Here is a 21,058-nt window from a genome sequence, read left to right as displayed (position 1 = left end):
TCTTCACCACAGTCAAGCTACACATAAGTAGTGAAGAATGCTGCTGTGACAATTTCATGTCTGCTACTAATTGTCATCTTTGCCTTTGATGCAACCTTTTCACATGAAACCTTTACATTCCCCACTCATTCTCTCCAGGAAAAGTGTGTTGTCAGGAATCTTTAACTTTTATAGGCATATAATCAAAAGCTTATAATCATCTCGGAATGTGACTCAGAGTTGTGCATATCATTTGTTGCCAATTCTTTACAGTAGCAACAAAGGGAGGCTATTATATGATAACTTAATAACAGGCATCTTTATGCTCTCTCTGAAATACAAACAGCAATTACGTGCATTTGCACTGCACAATAGGATTTGTTGTACTAGCGTCTTGGGAGAAAATACGGAAATACCCTATTGCCCTAACCTTCAGGGCTCATCATAATCCAGTATATTCACAGCAAGAAATACTGATATTTTCTGTGTAAGAGTGGAGTCCAAATAGGACCTCTCTCTGGGCCAAATCTGGCAACATGTGACTGTATGAAAAAAGTCTCTAGAAAACATGTGCCACCACCTTATTCCGAGTACATAAATGGGCACTTTCTTAGCAAACTATAATAATCAAAATAACACATTCAAGAGTCATCTCTTTTCTTAATGTTTTCCTCGGTAGATTTTCCTTCATCTTTTTATAAGAAGAAGGGAAGTGGGAAAAACAAACTTGCGATAGGTTATTGGGATTCTCTGACTTTTCCCCATTTTAGTTTCATTCCATCAGACCTTTTCAATTTTCATTCTTTTTCCTTTATGCTTACAATATTTTCATCCCTTCTGTCCTTCCCTCTTATTCTCTGAGTTGCCAAACTCCAAACAAAACAAATTAAGGGTTGAAGTTCTTTCTCTTTTACCACTTTCCTTTCTGCTCACTCCACGGTTTCTTCATCACATCACTTCTTCCCTATTATAAAGTTCCCCTCTGTCTCTCTCACTCTCTCTCTTTTCTTCCCTTCATCCCTCTGTCATGGGGTGCAGCACTCACTGCTGGCCTGGAGTCTCCTCCTGGTCACTCTGGTGATTAATTCTTGAGGTTGACGGCTCTGTCTGCAGTTTGCACACTAACACACTCTCTCCCCCTCGAGTCTGCAGCCCTTCTCTCAGCCCCAGGAACTGCAGTGTCTTCTTTGTGAGTCAGCCCTCTAGCCAGATCACTCAGCGTTCGCCCTTCCGGGGTAGCAAAATCCCTTCTCCCTAGCAGTTCTAGGAAGTCTTCCCTTCCCTGCCTCGGTGCCACTCCCTCAGTGGCTGGTAGGAGAACCCAACCCCACCCTCTACTCTGGGTTCCAGTCCAGGGACCCACAGCTCAGCAATTCTGGGCTTTGCCCTCTCAACCCTCACTGCTCCTTCCCTGGACTGCTTCCTAGCACACCTCCTTCCCTTTCTCTCTCTGGGTGTACCAGCCCCAAACCCTCCTCCTTTTCCCTAGGGAGTGACTGCTGCCTGTTTTCCTGAAGCCTTCCCCAGCAGCCCCCGTCTGTTGCCAGCTACCTGTCTTTATACATGCCCCACCTGTTCCTGCACAGCTGAACCTGTTTTTAATTAGTTCCCTGCTCTCTAGCTCTTCCTACAGGTGCAGCCTGTGGAGTTGATAGGACTGAAAGGGGTTAAGGTGGCCGGGCAGGCCAGTGTGGTCACCCCATCCCACAACTCTTCCCATCACTCCAGTAATCTTGCCCTCAACTTTCCATTCCCCTTACAGCACAGAAAGCCAGCTGCTCATTCCTTATTTTGGGTCTTGGGAACTTCCGTGGTCCTCCAGCACCATAAAAATGTGCTAACGCAAGCTATACAGATGTTGGTGCTCTGAAGTTAGCTTGTCTAAGCTGGCCCTTTGATTCCAGACACCCACACAATCCCTGCAGAGCCAAAGAGAATAGCCTTTAAAATCGTTTTGCAATTCCATTACTCCCATGTAAGGAAGAGAATCCCACACAGGTATCCATGTTCATGAATAGTGTACAACAGTCAGGAGGTCAGAGCAGGTGGTTTGTGGGAGATGCTTAGAAGGTGGATAAGAACTTTATACAAAACCTGTAACAAAATTACAGGTGAGAGACTAAGAATGAGGACACCATCTGCTCCTCCCATTGGTATAGTTCTTGGAGAAGGGCTTCAACGTGCCAGATAATCTTGGATTTATTAGTCTATTGGCCATCCTGCAGAAATCCAAGACCAGCTGGAGGAGTCAAATGGAGTCTACCAGCATTTCCATTAGAATCGGTTTTTACCCTCATAATTCCATGCCCCTTGGAAAGACCATGTGCTCTGCCAACTAAGTAATTCACAGTATTTTGCTTTAAATTGTTACTGGTACAATGCTAAAAATCTTCTTCCAAAAGCACTTGGGCAAACTAAAACCACTGTCGGAAACTCTGCTTCTGTTCCTCAAAATAACATCACCCTAAAATGTGAAATTCACATTTCAGCCAACACAAAGCTATCTTCATCATATAACACCATGTTGTGGCTGCATGAGAGGGTAGGGGAAGTTGGAAGCCCTGCCTTCCTGCTCTCTGAGATTGAAATAACTGTCCCAGGGTGTGGTCTATAATGTAGTCTCCCGACCTATTCGTGCTTTGTAGTTGTGGGTGAATTTAATCTCCCCAAGTCCTTTCATGCTTCCCCTCCGGAAGCCAAGTAACTCAAGCTTTACACCACAAATGTCATTCTAAATAAGCAATTTGCAAATTAATGGTATTAGAAAGTGCTAGATTGTCCCCTCCATTCCCATAAACAAGAGGTGACCCAGACCTAACGTTTCTGAGCGGGGTCAGCTCCACAGCATTGTTTCCTTTCTCTGACCTGACAGATGCCACTAGCGAAATGCTCCACAGGGAACAAGCTGTTCAGCATTATTCTCCACTCCTAAAAGAGGGAGAAATGCTGGTTAAGGTTGTAAGCTGCTAAGGGAGGAGGGGGGTCCAGTACCATGAGACCTGCCACTGTGGAAAACTTCCACAGCGGTGACTTGGAGGAAGCAGTTGCCATTAATACCTGGGCAGAAAATGCTGCTAGGAAGCATGGATGTCCATGGTATTCTGTGCCAGGGTCTGCTCCTCTCCTGCTGACAAAAATTCAAAGGGCACTCCAGGCATGGGAACTGATTGTATTTCCTTTCCCCCCCTCCTGGCTTATCTGGTATGGCCCAAAGATCTTAAATAAGGAATGTGGGAGCTTTCCATCAACCAGTCAACTGATGTTCCAATGATTACTATAGTATAAAAAGCATAATTTTCCTCTAACTTCAGTGTAGAATTATCCAGAACTAAATCAAAAGGTGAATTTTCGGTATGCTTAGTTAAAGCTCTAACTAGTTCACTTGTCTTTATAATGTCTAAACTGTTTAATAAGTAATGCAAAATCAAAGTAAGATTTATGGTTTTTTATTAAGACAATCCCACAGCTGGAAAAATGAAACATCCTAAATTACATAAGTGACTTCAAAAAAACGCTAGAAAAAAATCTTTACAAATTTACATTTTTACAATACAAAAACTAACAGCTCGTTGCATATAAATATTACATTTGGTCTGCCATCAAGTGGCATTAAAAATCCCTGAAGTATTCATTTAAAGGGACCTGAGATAGCGGATGTGAAGATATGGGCATAAATATCCCCTTGAAAAATCAATACAGGAACTAGACATATCAGTTCAAATCAGTTTTGTGCATTTTTGGTGGAGTATTTTAAACTGTCAAGAACACCGAAATGTGCGAGGCTAGACAGCACCATTTCATTGTTCCAAGCCCCTCAACTGTAAAAACTGATATTTCTAAATGAAGTCTGCTGTAATGATTCTTATGTAAAGAATGAATAACTTATATTAATATTCCTAGGGAAAATTTAAAAAATCAGCCTTAGATATAGGAGTATGTTGGGTGAATGCCACTTACTGAGAAAGCATTTTGAAAACCTAAGTGGGGTATCTGTCGGTCAAAAAAAAACCTGTAAAACCACTATGAATGGTAACACCATATAGCACAGAAACACCAAATTTATCTTCCATTCAAACAGACCCTTTCGCTCTCTAACACTTCAAGCGCTCTCCCTCTTGCACTACCCTTACCTTCACAAATGTTTAATGCACCCAGAAACTGGGAAGGTATGCACTATCTTCTTATTTATAAGAGACTCGGAAATTGTTCTAATATGCCTGGAAGTTTAAATATTTTATGATGAAATCACAAAGCATAACTGTCCTTATCTATCTAGGAGCATTAGTTTGTTTGCATTTTCAGCATCAAATGCTGAACTTAAAAGTTCCCATTTAAACACTCATCAGATTTGAGGTACCCACATCCATGCATATATATGTAATAGCACCATTTTCGTACTAGAGTTAAGGCTGTGACAGCAATTCCACTGGAAATCTAATTTTTCAGGGATTCATAGCAGTTGCAGAAATTTGCTGTGGCCTGAAACATAACATAGTAAAAACGTACAAGCTTCCAACAGGTCTTTGTGTTTCTATCACTAAAAACCAAAATTTTGCAGGCTATTACTTACATAAAAGAGGTTTTTTAAAAAAAATGTGTAAACATTCAATATACTAATATTTGAAAATTAACTACCGCACATGTGCAGTAATTTTCTAGAATACATACTTGTAAGAACACGACAGCTTCCTACATTACTAAATATAAATTTATCCATAGATTGTTAACTGCTCCTTCAGTCTATCAAGTAAATAATTAGCATTTTATAAAACTTGCCATGACAGTTTAAAAAAAACAAAACAAAACCAAACACACCAAGAAATGTAAACACAAAAATACATTTCAAAAACATTAAAGTAGTGATACAGACCAACAATAGGAGGATACACTAAGTTAAGGCTGATAACATCCTTAACCTAAAACTGGTTTGTTTACTCTGTCATCCTCTGCACAGGTTAAGGGTGAATTATTAGTCTTGAGTGAGTCATTAAATGCATTTTCTCATTTTAATACTGCATGATTTGGAATGTTCATCGAACACATTATATAGACATCTAGGAGCCATATTTTCAAATATTTACCAATATTCATCTCACTTTTAGTAGTCAGCTCCTCAAAACCATTGTCAGAAGCAATACATTTTAATTTTTCTTTCCTTAATTTTTAATTACTGTACATGGATATTTTACCCATCACACACCTGACTTCAATTATATTCAGTATTTATATACTATACAGTTTTCATATTTATGTGCAGAAGAAATAGCTAGGTCTACATTTATTTTTTAATCATAAGGGAAGTTGATTAAAACAAACAGTATAAAGAACTCAAACTCAAATCACTCACAAGTTGGTTTCCTAACTGTAAAAATTTTTGCCTCCTCTTACTTTTACATATCACAATTCTTGTATTATAAATATGACAGATAATTTTCCGACATGGCTTGTTTTTCAGGTGAATTACTCCTCTCATACTTTAAGAAAACATACCATCGTCTCTCTCCTTTTTAATCTTTGCTTTGCAGTTTGTGAAGTTGTTAGGTTTGAAAGTGAGGAATTATTGCAGACTTGAAGCAGATATAAATACAGATAGGTCTGAGTTAACTTCCCCACCCAGTTCAGTTAATAAACTTTACTTTTGTCCTAGCAAGACCTTGCTATTGTAGGGCTCAAGCCTGCACAGACTATAGCTATGAGCAATTTTACTTGCATAAGAAGGCCCATTGCTTTCTTCTTGAATAAGTCTTTGCAGATTTGAGCCCTTGGCCCTGAACATCTACTAGTGGAAATGGTCAGTCATTCAGCATATTGCTGCATTTTATAGGGTTTGTTTGTTTTTAAAAAGAGTACAAGTGGGCATAAGTATGACACCAGAAAGGATGTGATATTGAGACAGAAGAGGGATACTTCATTGGGAAGCTTGAGTACACCTCATGCTCTGTAAGTATGACAACAGCTAAAAAGGCATGAATCCTCTTGACACTGACACAAAACGAAAAACGGGAGTGAAACGTAAATCAGATACTACAATGATGCATGCTGTGTAAGAACCTGAATCAAGTAGTATAGGTTTCTTTCAGCTGAAAGCACTCATGACAACCCAAGATTTACTCCCTTTTCAAAAACACACACACACTAAAGGCAATAGAGAAAACACTTTTCAGATTAATTGCCTCATGCTATTCAGCTATTTTCAGCATTTCAGAATACTTCATGTACCATAAGAGATCTCCCCTACCCCGCGCCCCCAAATTAAACAGATAGATAAGCTAAACCTTCAAAATATACCATGCTGATTGGTGTTTGTGATGCTGAGTTGTAACTGAATATTCCAAAATGCAGGTGAAATTGTATGCTAATCCCACTATCTCAGACACTGGAAAAGAAATACATGAGCTTTACAGGTGTTACATTAACTCACGTTCAGATAAAGAAAACGTGATAATTCAGATAATAGCATGAAACAATTTATATGGGAGGTCAGGTGAGACCTACATTTTTAATTCAAATGGTCAGAACTGGCCTGTACCTTTACCTCAGAGTGTGCAAACAGTACTTGCTCTGATTTGAGTGTTTACACTGGTGTAAATGAAGACCTAAAGTGCAGGACAATGGAGAATCAGGCCCAAGAACTTTCTACATTTCTATTCATTTACTACTAACACTTCTGGAAGGTTTCTTAATAAGCAAAATTTGGCAAGAAAAAAAGCTTGACTTGAATTTACAGGCAAGTGACTTTAGGTGGACAGGTGAGAAAGAACCTACTGTATTCCTAATAGCCCAGCAAGAGTGTCAGAGTTTAAGGATCAGCTGTTCCTGCCGACAAAATTCAGGGGAATACTATGGAGTGCAGGAGCAGCAGCATAGGCTGGCTCTTAGGAGAGGACAGAGAAACAAAGAACGGAAGGAAAAAGGGAGGAAACAAAGCCACAAAACCAGAAGGGGATGGAGCAGAGACACGCAAAATAAGGGGAGGCAAAATGGAAGTCTGGGACTGGGTTGAAGGCCTCGTGACAACATATCAGTGTTCAGGGCGAAGCTTGGGCCTGTGTGCCCTGTGCCTGCAGGAGCTGGGCATGCTGCAGAGGTAGTAAGTTGGTATTCAAAACACACAATAATCAAGCACACTCTCAAACATTGAGGCCCCTCCTGTTGAAAGTGTGTGTGGGGGTGAGGGGAGAATCAAAGGAACCCTCCAACACGCACAAATCAAATGTAGCTGCTGGCTGGTGGCTCTATTTGCAGTCCTGTTTCCTAAGGCTGGTAATGGGATGCCCTCAAACTGCAGACACTAGGGAGTGAGACCATTCAAAACTTCTATAAACATTCATACCCATTTCTGGAGAAAGCCTGGTACTTGAATATTACCTAAATATCAGCAATCTACAGCCTGACTAGGGACTTGGTTAACCATTAGTACCTTAAATATATGATCAAAACACCTTCATACACAAGTATTAAAGAGTGGACCCAAAGAGAAGTTACTTTTGGTTAAAACTGTATGAATAAAGACATTGCTGACTATTCGGAGTGGACAGAGCTCTGTGCCTGCATGGAACCCCATTGACTTCAATGAGGCATTAAATGGGCACAGAAGATTTGGATTGAGGTCTGAAGGACTGGGTTGCAACCCTTTTGGTGCAAGGGCTATTCTTGTTTCATTGCTCCTGCTGCAGCTATCAGGGTAAAATCAAGTGTCATGCAGCTTTAATTAAGTGGCTTCTAATTGAATTTAACACCCAAGTAAAAGAAAAACTGTCCAACTTACTACAGTTATAATTAATCCACAGAATGAGGCTGAGAAAGAAATCAAATGTCTAAATTGGAAAAAAAAATCCAGATACAAAATCAAGTAAAAATAGCATTCAAAATATAAGTTATTTCTTTCATGCTTATACAAAGGTTTTCATGCACAAAATAAAATAAAATTTAAAAAATTCTCAGATTCTTTACAAAAAGCAATAGCTCTGTTGTTCTAGCACACCCTGCTGTCTGGCTCTTAATCAAACAACACATTTTAGATTAATACTTACACCACAGCAAAGTGCTGTTTTACTGTTATCTTCACAGTACTTCATTACATATAAAAGATACATTTAAGAACATATTTAATCTTATTCTAATTGTTGCTAAAAATACATTTAAACTTAGGAAATCATGATTTTTTTCAGGAATCCATGTTTTTCCTCCTCCTCCCCTCCCCCCCCAAATAAATTAATAATTACAGTTTTAGCCAGCCAGAAATATATGAATAGCATTTCTTCAGAATCTCAGGACTTTAGCATAGGAATCTTAGCATTCATATTGGTTAAAAAGAACTTTGATCTAAAATGTGTATGATTATGTCTAAGAACTTACATATCCATGCTTTTCCTGGTTACATGGACATGAGGACCAATAACTCTAGGGAAGAATACAGAATGTATTCAGAAGAAAATGTAAGATGATAGGACAGGCATTTGTATTTTAAAGCCCAACACAGAGCTAGGAGATCCTCTGTATCCATTTCTTTGTTAAATGGAGCATCTGAGTCATGCCCAGAAATTAGTTTTGGCATAATCAGGACGACGACTGTAACAAAAAGTTTGAGAGATTTTTACTGTACCATAAATTCAGATCATTACTATATACTACTTAGACTGCTTTCTTCTCCCCACTCCCAAGCCTGATGACCCGCAAAGCATTTGTTCCAGTTACCTTGCACGTGACTAGAACTGTTGCAAAGAGAGATCAGCCTGATAATATTTGTCATAAAAAAAGGCCAGAAACAAATCTATATATGCATGAGAATATACACTTCACTGTCCCCCCGTGTACCCCCCCCCGCAGGTTTTCCAGAATTATTGACCAACTTTTAAAAGATGCACACTGAGGAAGAAATTTCAGAATTTCATCCCTCACTTATTTCGATTTCCAAACCTCCTCTCTCATCCCTTTTTCTCGTGTAATCAATGATTCACTATCTCAACCCAGCTAGGTGTCTCTTCCTTGCTCTAACATGACAGAGTCCCACAAATCTTTTAACTGGACCCTACAAAGTAGAAGGCTGCAACTCTCATTCTCACTCCACAAGAACAAGCATGTTCCAATTAATTAAACACAGTCAGTCATTCAGCCTGAGGAGCAAGATACAGAGTAATCTCCTAACCCTACATTTCCCTCATAGCATTGCATACTGTATTATTACTGCCAGAATGAGTGCAAGTTATTATTTTTCAATGCAACATTTACAAGGCAAGAGTACAGTACAATGTGAATTCTCTTCTGGAAGCTTGAGCTACAAGGACTCTTGTCAATGATATGAATGGAAACTTATCAGTAACGATACAAAAATATGAGTAGCCAGTAGAGACACGATAGCTCAATTTAGGTTTCTTTGAAAGTTTCAATAATCAAATTAAAAACAGAAACAGACTTTCATTGAATAAGCGACACCAGAAATATGTGAGAGCCCACTGGCTGTTTGCCCAACAAATTACCATCTGCTAAAAGCATATTAGGCTTGTGAAAGCTTTGATAGCTACACTAAGGTTTGTTTCAGAGCGTCAATATGATCAAGAAATGGTTTCTTCACAATTTGAGCAATTCCATCCCTGCTGTACTCATTCTTGCCTCTTCTTCTATAAGCACTGCAGAATAACGTCTATTTTCTTTTACGTTTCCAGTAGTTGTAAACAGAGGTAGCTGAGCTACTATTAAGACATGTAATGCTGTGAAGAGGAGAAACCTTTCAAATGTTGAAATTAACCCTTTGCTGCACAATCTCTATTAATGCTATAAAAATATGAGAGGACAAAAAGAAAATAGATGCAAGTAACTTTTGCATTTGGCACCTTCTGTCTAGATATTCATACTTCTCAAGTATTCTCTTTTTAATAAAGTTAATGCACACATTAGGACACACCACATCAAAGGTTTGCTACATATTTACAAGGCACCAACCCTTTTCTCACTTTTTACATGAATTACGAACCAACAGAACGCATTTCAAGCCCCCCCTAAACTGTAGTATAAACATACTTCAGTTCAGCACAATTCATGAAAGTTTGGCCTGGGAAGATTAAAATAATCCAGATCCTTCTTACAATATAGAAATGGTAAACATTTTATAGCTGCCTTTAGGATTGGTGTATTGTGCAAAAGTTATAATTATTACTGTGTATAAGGATTTATGACAAACCATATAAAAACTCTGTAAGAAGGTGCTATTTCTATAATACAAAAAAACAAAACAAGGGAGAGATTTCATAATCATGATTCAAAATGTCATGCTATTATTGAGAAGCTGGAAGCTCCTTGAAACAAAATGAACTTGTAGTGCGTGGGGAAGAATTTCTGTAATTTAAGGACTAATAAGTAAGGCTTTTTTTGACCAATGAAGTGTGGCAATCTGAAGTCTTAAAACAAATGTATACTGGCATAATGGAAAAGCACCACTGTAGAAAGTGAGTGGAGTCCCCCCACAACTTGCTTGGTAGATTTTCTGGTAAAATCCCTGCAGTAGAAGGCCATTGAAGTTCATTTGAAATTTTTCCAAGATTTTTATCTGTCAATAATTCCATCCCATGAGATGGCTGACCCTGGCTTTTTCTGTCATTTTCCGCACCCTGCCCGATCTGGAAGTACCAAGATTCAGAGGATCCTCGGTGTGCACACAGTTGTCATTATCTGAATCATCATTATATAAAACAGTTCTCCTGCCCTCGTTCCTTGTTTTAATTCGTGGTGGCCTACTGAATCGTCCTCCAAACATATTCTCACCAAATCGGCCTCCAAACAGATTCTCAAATTCATCCTCTGCCATTCGTGCACGTTTGGCTCTGGTTGCTCCTCGTGAAGCTCCTCTACCTCCTCTGCCTCTTCTTCCTCCCCTGCCTCCTCTTCTTCCTCTGCTGCAGCCTCCTCTTCCCCCTCTGCTCCCTCTTCCCCCTCTGCTCCATCTACCCCATCTGCCCCATCTACCTCTCCTCCCTGTCCCTCTGCCCTGCCAATTTCTTTTCCCACTAGAAATTTTCCTTTTAATTTTTCTTTTGGGTTTAGTTTGCACAACTTTACTGTAGTCATGATCTCCATCAATGTAATCCTGATCTGTTCTAGAGGTTGATTCAGAATCTGAATCAGAGCCACATCTGCTTTCAGAGCTTGAACTGGATCCTGACTCCCCACTTTCTGATGAAGATAAACCAGGTTTTTCTTTTAATTCTCTCTTTTTCTCCTCTTCCTCTAGGTGTTCCTCCTCTTCTGAGGCACTTACTAACTTTCGCTTGACTGCTATCCGAGGCTCTCTGCTATCCCCATTTGTAAGTGGTCCATCAAGAGACTGATCTAAACAAACACAAAAAAACAATCACTTGTTAACAGTGTGATAACAAAGTTAAATCTGAACTGCAGCAGTTCAAGGGAAAAATTCTTTTCAAATATAAAAAGGATTTTCTATCAAAATTTACATTTCTCTCAAATAGTTTGTGCTATCAGCCCTCATCAAACATCTGTTCTCTAAGGCCCCAATCAGCATTTCAATACATACTTACTATTACGCATGTGCGGAGTCCAAATGAAATCAATGGGATTACTAAGTACTGAAAGCTCAGCACATGCTTTAGTGCCTTTGCTGTGTTCGGGCTTAAAATATTTCTCCTTTCACAGTTAACATATACTGCTTGTGAAAGTTGAAAAATCACATTCATCCTGGAAAAGTGAAGCCCTACCCCATAACAAACACCACATTTTTGTAAGTGCACCTTAACATGATAGCAATTTGATTTACAAAAATATTCATATGTTGAGAAAGGTGTGTGTACCCTTTGATAGTTTCACAAGAGTGAAACACTTATACCTGTTCTATCACAGCTTTGTGAACCACTGTGTAACTCCAGATAAAAAACAAAAGCCATGAGCTAGTCAGGACATTTCTGTTCAACTTTTAAAATATTTTCCCCCTTCTCTTCAGCTTTAATATGCCAAATAAAATGTTAGCGGTTTCCTAAAAGCCTTTGGGAAACTCCTAACTTTCTTTGAGAATTATCAACTTTTCCCATCTTGGTAACATTTTAGGGGCATTGGTTGAATCTTTGGAGAATATTTATCCCATAGTTTAGATAACAGATTTCAGAATTGTAAAAAATGTGTCCAGAAACACGACAAAGCAGGGAAATAAGCTCAATTTAATATAGCACTCAGGTGGAGAGATCACAAGTACATTTAGCTGTTTGAAACAGCAGGGCTTAAGCCCACTAAGTAACTGTTTCAGCAGCAGGGTTCACTCTAGGGTTGCCAGATGTCCAGTTTTTTACCGGAAAGTCCAGTCGAAAAGGGGACCTGGCAGTGTCTAGTCAGCATAGCTGACTGGACACTAAAAGTCCGGTTACCAGAGTAATCGTGATCAGCCTCCACACCAAGATGGTGGGAAGAGCAGCAGCTGCTCAGCTGCTAATGGGGAGAACTGGCTGACTCCTGGACCCAGGTACTGGCCCTATCGCTGCTCGAGGGGAGATCCAGTCTGCCCCCTCACCCGTACTGCTGTGCCCTCATTTTCTTGCCCTGGACCCTCGCTCTGGGGACAGACCCCACCCCACTGTGCCCCGAGTTCCCCACCCCCATCACACACACACACACCGCCCCGCCGCTGCCAGTTAATGGTTCCCCCAATTCCACCGCCCCCTCTCTGCCAGTTAGTGCCCCCACCCACAGCATGCTCCATCAATTCCAGTTAGTCATCCCCCCATGCCCCCTCAATGCCACTTACTGCTCCATCCACACCCCCAGAACCCCCTCAATAACACTTACTTCTCTCCCTAAAATTCAGCATTCCCCCTCAATGCCAGTTAGTGCTCCTACAGGACCAGCACCCCGCAATGCCAATTACTGCACCCCCACATACTTGGGAAGTAGGGCAAGGCTACTTTTCTGTGAGTTATCAAGAGTGTCGATTAATACATTTCTATTCAAACAATATTCGGAGATGGCTATTCTAGCGACAGTTTTTAAAATAAGTTTGATTTAAAATACAATACTTTCTTAAACAGCCGAAAATCACTTCCCAGCTTTTCAAAGAACTATTTAGACACCTAAAAAGACTTAATTTCTACAAAAACAAATCTTAGTGTGCATAATACACCAGAAGCCATAAAATTTGTAACAAATTTAGAGATTCTAAAACAGAAACAAGATGATTATGAGTATGGAAAATGGGCCGAGTAGTTAGCAGCATCTGGCAAATGGTTTGCTGCATTTTATAGCAGAATTACATATGCTGCCAGGTTTGTTTGGCATGATCTTGAGATATTATGTTTTAGCAAGGCATTCTTGTCTGGATAGCTGAAACTTGCCTTTTCTAAGTTTGTGGAACTTCTCATTCACCCTCGCCCTTAGAAAAAACTCAAATTCCTGTAACGTTTGGTATCTAATGACACATAGAAAAGAGGTGGGATAGGCTTTTAACCAAGTTATAGGAAAATTTTTAAACATTTTTTTGGATGTTAATGGCGGTGGTACATCTCTCTTAATGTAGATGCACTTAAATGTGTTTAACCCTCATTTACATGAGTTTAATTTAATTTAGTAATTTACTAGTACATGCTAAACAAGGATTAAATGGGTTGAAGTGCATCTACATTAGGGGGTATCATCTATTTAACTACACAGACTTCCACATTAATTTAGTTAAGATTATATTAGAAAAGTTGTATAGACAAGCCCTAAGTATTAGGCCACAATTCCAAATACATGCACACTGGGTAAATGTCAATATGTATTTGTATAATACCACACTGAATCAGTTCATTAAGTTTGCTTCATTTGAGTTTGCAATCAGGTTTCTCTTTTAAAAATAAAAAAAGTCCCTGAAAAAGTGTGTGGGGAAAGCCTACCTACAGAATAGGTGACATATTTAATGAATGCTCCTAAGGATAGAGGTTTTTTCTACATGATTTTTCTGTGGAGAACTTTGTTGTAGAAAGGCATCAAGTATAAGAAAAAAGTTTTCCAAAAGGCAAAGAACAAACACTTCTTCTAAACCTGTCAAGCTGTTCTAAGTCTCAAAAATCAGCACCATCTTGCTCAATCACACCAGCTTTCTGGAAGAGGAGAGCGAGCAGGGGAGGAGGGGTGCCCTGGGGGAAGAGGCAGGGCAGGGGTGTCTGGTTTTCAGCAATTAGAAAGTTGGTGAACATAGTCCTCATGGAGATTGAGGAGCACACTGGAGAACTGTAGATTTATACCACATATTGCAACGCAATAAGTGTTTGTCTACAGTAGTCCATAGATACCAGAAGCAGATTTCTTTTATAGTAAAACTAGTCATCCAAAGAAAGTATATAATTTCCAACCTTGTTTAACTGGTGTGGATTTACTCCTGACTAGTCTATTTTTCCCTGGATCAATGTTATTTCCACTTCGGTTCTGTGTATTTAACCCGGATGAGGATGGTTGGCCCTCTGTTTCTTCACCAATGGCTGAACCCAGAGCCTCCTCGGTAGTATCTGAAACTTAAAAACAGGACATAATAAACTCAGATGATTTCCTTAATCTCTCCTTATACTGACGTGCTAGGGCACTCTGCAAACAATCAGATTTCACAGGTCCAAAATGGCTCAGTCTTTTCTTTAATTAATGCAGAGGAAACAAATTTTTGATACATCCCTCAAGTTTTTGTAAGTTACTAGTGTATCTAGTTTGCATGTAACCTATGCCAAACATACTTATATAACCAAAATCTTTAATTATACAGCAATTAGATACTAGCCTTTGATAGATAAATACAACGAGCTTGTTTAAGATCAGCAATAAATACCCCTCAGCTTTTCTTCATACTGTGGTTATTAGGAAGCAGCAGTGGAAATACTTCAGGCACTCCTGTTTTCAGACTTTGGCTTGGCCATGTACGCCATTTTTTATTCTACTTACCATGAGATGAAACTGAAGAGCTAGTCCTAGTCAAAGGCAGTGAGGTATTCTGGTTGATTTTAGGTTGCATCTTCACTTGTTTCTGTTTCCCTTTAGGGCTGAAGATATGAAACACCCCAAAAATAGACAAATGTTAACACAAAAGGATTTGAAAAGCAAAAAAAACACACGACACTGTTACCAGATCATCAGTGTAATTCTGATGTTTAAATGTAACAGGGAGCATCTGATCTTTTGTCTCAAAGGTTACATAGCTGTAATAATCAAATACATAACAAAGCAAAAATATTGGTGAATTTATTAAAGGAATACAACTGTTCAAGAACAAGATTTTTATCTTGCTTTCCTACTGTGTTATAGAAATTAATATGGCTTTTATACAGCTCCTTTCACACTTTTATACAGCATCCCTCCCCTTGTTAGGATTACGTATGAGCCTCAGCATTTAAACTCACAATCTGGTCACCCACAGGAGAGACTGTACTATAAAATAAGCCATATTGTTACTTCCTTCTTATCTGAACATTAATTTCCCCCAAAACAGAGAATTTCAAAATAAGCAGATAGTGAGTTTCATTATTAAGTTACCTGGATGCTCTGCTACTAGATGGTGAACTACTACTGCTCCTTAGTCGTTTTCGGTATCGTGGTTTATTTCTCTTTTGACACTGCATGGCCAACTTGTATTCAGAGATGATGTTTTTAATATGATTTTCAAATAAGGCAGATAGTCTAAGCGTCATGCTATAGATCTGGAGAAAGAAGTTATGGCCAGATTTACTGATTGCTCTAACTGTGGAGATCAATTCCATGCAAAACTTCACAGAAATATATCAACCTCCAATATTCCAAAAGCAAAATCCATATCGACAGACAACTGCGAAAATCATAACACGTGTCCTAGTATAAAGAAGTCATCTGTATTCTAGCTATAGAAATCAATAATGAAGTACTTCAGAGTTTATGGTCTTAAAATATAATTAATTTTATTTATTGTACAAACCAAATAGATGACAAACAAGTAATGAGGTACCCCTAATAAGAAAGGATTAAAACAATTCATTAAACCCCCTGAAGTCTCACGTGAAGTTAAACATCACCCCCTCCCCCTTTTTTTTTTTTTTTTTTGCATGAAGTCAAGTTTAGCCTATTTAACTAAAGGCTAGATTTTTGATTAGCCCCAATATAGCTGAGAGAAAAGCCTGGTAAGTTCAGTGTAAGTACAGCCAAGGCATCTCACCCTCTGCACATCCAAATTAGCGCTGCCTGGCTCATGCCTCTGGCACGAAAAGGGAAGGGCAGGGACTGCACATCTGATACTCCCCTACTGTGAGTGAGCGGAGAGGAAGGGGATGAGAGTGGGAGGAGCCACAGCTTTACCTCCATATACAGTAGCTAGCAGATTGTATCCAGGTGTATGAAAGTGGTGGGAAGCTTTACCCCAAAAAAGGGTGAGGTAATTTCCTCCACACCAGAACAAGAGGAGAACACTTTAACATTCTGAGTGTTTGTCTACATGGGGAAGTTAGTGCACGTTAAGGTAGAGTGTGAATTCAAAGTGCACTAGATATTCCATACTATTCCCCGTGTAGACACTTACACTGCAATCCAAGTGTGCCCTTGGGAGGTTTAGCTTAATGCTTTTTCAAAGTGCATTAAGCTAATGCACACAAGGGCACTATACTTATAGCACTAGCTACTGTAGGCTTTTTCTCTGTGTAGACCACCCAGAGTCACAGCCCATTCCACATGCTCAGTGCGGGACAGTGCACCTATCTGCCACCCAATACTCAGAGCTCAGCCTAACAGCCCAGTCTAGCTCCAAACAGGTTTCATTCTTAATACCTGATGCACATTCCATTTCCTGCATGGCAGTGGTACCTGAAATGGTAACCAGCATTCTTTCAAAATATGTTAAATGGTGGCATTAAATGAGTGTGCTAGGACAAGGGCATTACTTTTTAATATGCATTATTTTCCTGCATTACTAAAGATCATGCCTACATTGGTTTTGCTTGGCTTCTGGAATCACAGGAGCATTACTGAGTTTCAGCTCTCACATATATTACCAGAATAAAAACAGCTCCAACTTTAGAAAATGTCAACAGATGAATTAAAAGTAGTTTTAGTAACTACACCCGCCAGTCTGGGTGACTTTACAACAACGACATTCCAAATAGAAATAGCATAAACACTATTATTTTTAGCCCTGCAGTGCGAGCCCAAGTCAGTTGATACAGGTTCTCCAACTCACTGACATGGGTTTTTCCTGCAGTGTAGATATACCTATAGTACTAGACCAGTAGTTCTCAACCCGTGGCCCACTTGCGGCCCAATCAGCATGCCGCTGCAGCCCATGTGACATCCTAAGAGCCATACAGGTAGTATATATAGGGTGTGGATGCGGCCCACATACCACAGAGAGCTGCATATGCGGCCCACAATGGTAAATAGGTTGAGAACCACTGATCTAGACTATAACTACAGTATTTCTGAATGTTGTGCCTGAAAGTTCTCAAGAAACTGAGACATAGTCACCTGCATGTTCTGGGAGGGCTTTGCAAAGGGAATTTATTATCCTAGGTCCTTAAAACGATAAAGACTGTTCATTTATATTTAAAAATATCATGTTACGACCTCCATCTGCACATTCCAAGTGCCATTCATTCCTTATATGAAAGTGTGATTGAAGATCTTAGAAGAAATGGCCTGAGATGTCACGTATACATGTTTTTATTGCTTACCCGTGACTTTTTATTAGGTGTGTAAGCTTTAGAGTTGCAGAATATTAAGCGAACATCCTTGTAAAATTCCAGAGGATTGGTGTAATTTCCTGCTTCCAAAGTTTCTTTCACAGTGCTGAAATCCATTGGAGTGTCTACAATATCTCGATAGTCCTACAGAAATAATGTATGTAATATTAACAACTAGGTAAAGTTATCACTAGCTGCCATGAACTGGTTAAGCAAACATTACATGTGCTTTGCTTCATGTCCCTGTACAGTCCAATCTCTCTCAAATTTATCCTAACCCACAAAATAATCAAACTGTTCCACAAACTCTGTTTTAGGCTAAATCTTCTAGCTACAAGACTCATATTTACAGATTCCAAGGGGCTTTGCTGGCACTCAAGGGTTCACATTTCATCAGAGGTGAAAATGAGTTTAAATGGGCTAATTTATGTTCCTTTATTCAATCACACTAACAGAATGTGTCTGGCAGTCTCTGCTCAAGAGATCGTGAGATGTAGGAACAACAGGAGGGTTTGAAGTGCACTGACTGAGCTCTCTGAAGACGGTGGCTATTTCCTGCCAGCCCTATTCCTGCTCAATCCAGGGCTACAGGTCCCTCATTTTCTCAGAGGGAATTAATTTAGCACTCATGAAAGAAGACAGACTGTGACTGACAAAGAGGAGCTCAGTAATGTATACAGCAGCATGAAGAATATATGAATTCTTAAAAGACTGAAATATAAGAATGGTTTTTTTTTACATTACAGAAAGTAGAAATATATTTACAGGATAGGAGAAGAGATCAACTGGCTGTCTAAAAGGCTCGGAGTCCTCACGTTCATATATTAGGCTTAACAACTGCTTGCACTGTTCTTTCCAAGCACCAGGGCTTGCTTTGAAGGGCTGCCTTTTTATTGGTCGTCTTACCTGAAGATTTTAAGGGAACAAAATAAAAGCTGTATTTTAAGAACTTTTAAAGTATACAGGTTTTTGTATCTACTGGTCTTGGCTTTAAAATTACTATCAATGTGCTCAGACAATGGTTCAAAATTGAAGTCCATAACTAAAAACATGCAACAAAAGTTGAGTGGTATAACAATACGGACTATGCAATTTACTGAAGAATGCATTTTCTCTTTTAATAACATAAAAATATCCAACTCAATATCCATACAACATTTTAGATGCAAGAGTTGTGGTTCAGAGCTTTATATATTTCGGAAAGGCCGCAATGCCTTATTGGATTAAGGAAAAGTTGCTCATTAATTACCATGGAAAAATAATTGCTTGTTGAACGCTAAACTTAGCTATTACATGTAATATATGCAGCCTTCCTTGGCATTAATTTAGTAATAGTATGTATTTATAAAGTAAACAAATTCAATATTTTTCTGTCTGAAGGAGCACAAGCAGCTTGTATATTGTTGGTTAATGCTCTCGTACAGATATCCAAAGCATCGGGACAGTAACAGCCACTAAGCAATCAACAAATTATTTCTATAGTAATATAAGGTCCTGATCCTGCCAACACTTACACATGTGCTTAAACTTAATATGTACAAGCAGTCTTACTGCTGTGTAAAGTTAAGTCTTTGCAGGATCAGGCCGTGAGGGACTTTAATTCTGTGGACCAACCCAAAGCCTAGAGCATAAACTGGACGCAGATAAGTTATTTACTCACTCTTCTTTTCCCACATGAAGTTCCAGGCCCATCTGAATCTACATCTACTTCTGCTACCTAAAGGAAATGGTAATGATTACACTCAAACAAGTGTTAGCATGAAAACACAGAACAAAACCAAACTATTACTGTGAGAATAAATGTGTTGGGTAAAATTACTGCAATAAAAAAAAAAGATTTAAGCAAAACTAGAGGTTTTTTTTTTACTAGAACTTCCACCTTTTATATTTTAGTATCTTTAAACAGAAAAGCTGCTTCAACTCCCTGAGTTTGTTTCTGATGTGTGTGCACATATATAAATATACCTACACAGAGATATATAAAAAAAATAAAATGGATGGATGAGGTAGAGTCCTGTAAGACCCCAAAGAGAATATACAATGTATGTTCAGTGCTCTTTGATAAACACCCATTTTTTAATGGTCTGTGTGTATAAAAACATCTTCTGTATTTTCCACAGTATGCATCCGATGAAGTGAGCTGTGGCTCACGAAAGCTTATGCTCAAATAAATTGGTTAGTCTCTAAGGTGCCACAAGTACTCCTTTTCTATTCATTTAGTTACATACAGGTTAATTTTAAAACAGAACAAGAAATAGCACAGGACCACAAACAGAAAAACACCTTACTTGACAGGTAAAATGCAAGAGCTATTGTACTACAAAAATATGCAACAAAACATATTTTATTAAAATTATTTATCCCACATTTGTGAGGAAGGAGAAAATGCAGAGATGTTTTGTGCTTTTTACATTACTAATATCAACAAATATGTCTAGCACAATACACTTACGCCGGGCTTTTTCAATGAAGCTAAACATTTAAACACTAAGGTCCTGATTGCCAGTCCCCTTCTTTCCACCAAAAAACCTATGGGAGGAAGCTCACAGGGTGGAAAACTCCATGATGATCCCTTGTGGAGATTCTCACATTGTTCTGCTGGGGAGAGGTAGGGTTTGCTGCCCTGAGCAATAAGCCACAATGTTTGCCAAGTAAATGTGGATCCCAGGGTATCTGCAGGAGGCCAGCAGCATCCGTGTAGACAAGTGGCTCTGGCACCGGTCCCAGTGATTCCACTGAGCAGCATTACTGTCAGGGACTCACCCTAATTGCAGCTGCACCCAGGGACCCCCCTCAAAGGAAAATCCTCATTGCAGAGAGGGCTTCATGGAAAGCTAATACAGGCCTATGCTGCGTTATCTTTTCTGGATGAGCTGTGTGGTGCCAGAGGGTGGGGTAAACTGCATTTCCCCGAACATGCTCACGCTTAGAGGGGTCTGGGAAAAGGGAAGAGGATATGGCAACAATGCCAGACACTGCTGATCACAAAACCACATGGGAAGTATGATTCACACAGACCTAGGAGGTACAGTCCTCCCACATGAGTCAAGTAGGTTTGTGAAGGAAAGCTTCAGGATTTTAAGTTACAGGAGCCCTTCATTTTATTTAAAAAACAAACAAACATGCATTTATTCAGAGAGACAAGGTGGGAGTGGTAATATCTTTTGTTGGAACAACTTCCGTTGGTGAGAGAGAGAAATTTTCAAGCTTACACAGAGCTCTTCTTTAAGTCTGGGCTATAACACCACTGCATGTATTTATTTATACAGCCTACAAAGGGTTAAACTACCTTCAACATGTTTATAAAATAGCAGCATTTTACCATATTAAAATCTTAGTGATGTCACACAATAGTTCTCCTTGAACACCAGAATCAAGGGGGAGGGAATCTTTCTGGTTAGGAGTTTCTCTCAAACCCATTG

At 39.3% G+C, this 21,058-nt stretch overlaps 1 protein-coding gene across 4 annotated transcripts in view; it reads right to left on the bottom strand.

Moving 5' to 3' along the window:
* Window positions 1-3,409: 3,409 nt before the first annotated feature.
* The window catches only part of BRWD3 (bromodomain and WD repeat domain containing 3), an 88,516-nt gene continuing 70,867 nt past the window's right edge, over window positions 3,410-21,058 (bottom strand). For all 4 annotated transcript variants that reach the window (XM_073360928.2, XM_073360930.2, XM_073360929.2 and 1 more), the window contains 7 exons: window positions 19,297-19,353; window positions 18,402-18,542; window positions 17,628-17,780; window positions 15,472-15,635; window positions 14,884-14,981; window positions 14,307-14,465; window positions 3,410-11,304 (listed from right to left, as the gene is read on the bottom strand). In XM_073360928.2, coding sequence (XP_073217029.1) covers window positions 10,529-11,304; window positions 14,307-14,465; window positions 14,884-14,981; window positions 15,472-15,635; window positions 17,628-17,780; window positions 18,402-18,542; window positions 19,297-19,353 — 1,548 coding nt within the window. In that variant the 3' untranslated portion in view covers window positions 3,410-10,528. The remainder of the gene's footprint in view (window positions 11,305-14,306; window positions 14,466-14,883; window positions 14,982-15,471; window positions 15,636-17,627; window positions 17,781-18,401; window positions 18,543-19,296; window positions 19,354-21,058) is intronic.

Source organism: Lepidochelys kempii, chromosome 9 (genome assembly GCF_965140285.1).
Source record: "Lepidochelys kempii isolate rLepKem1 chromosome 9, rLepKem1.hap1, whole genome shotgun sequence".
NCBI classification, from domain to species: domain Eukaryota; kingdom Metazoa; phylum Chordata; order Testudines; family Cheloniidae; genus Lepidochelys; species Lepidochelys kempii.
The sequence above is the reverse complement of the archived record's forward strand: the minus strand, read 5'-3'. Positions and strand labels throughout refer to the sequence as shown.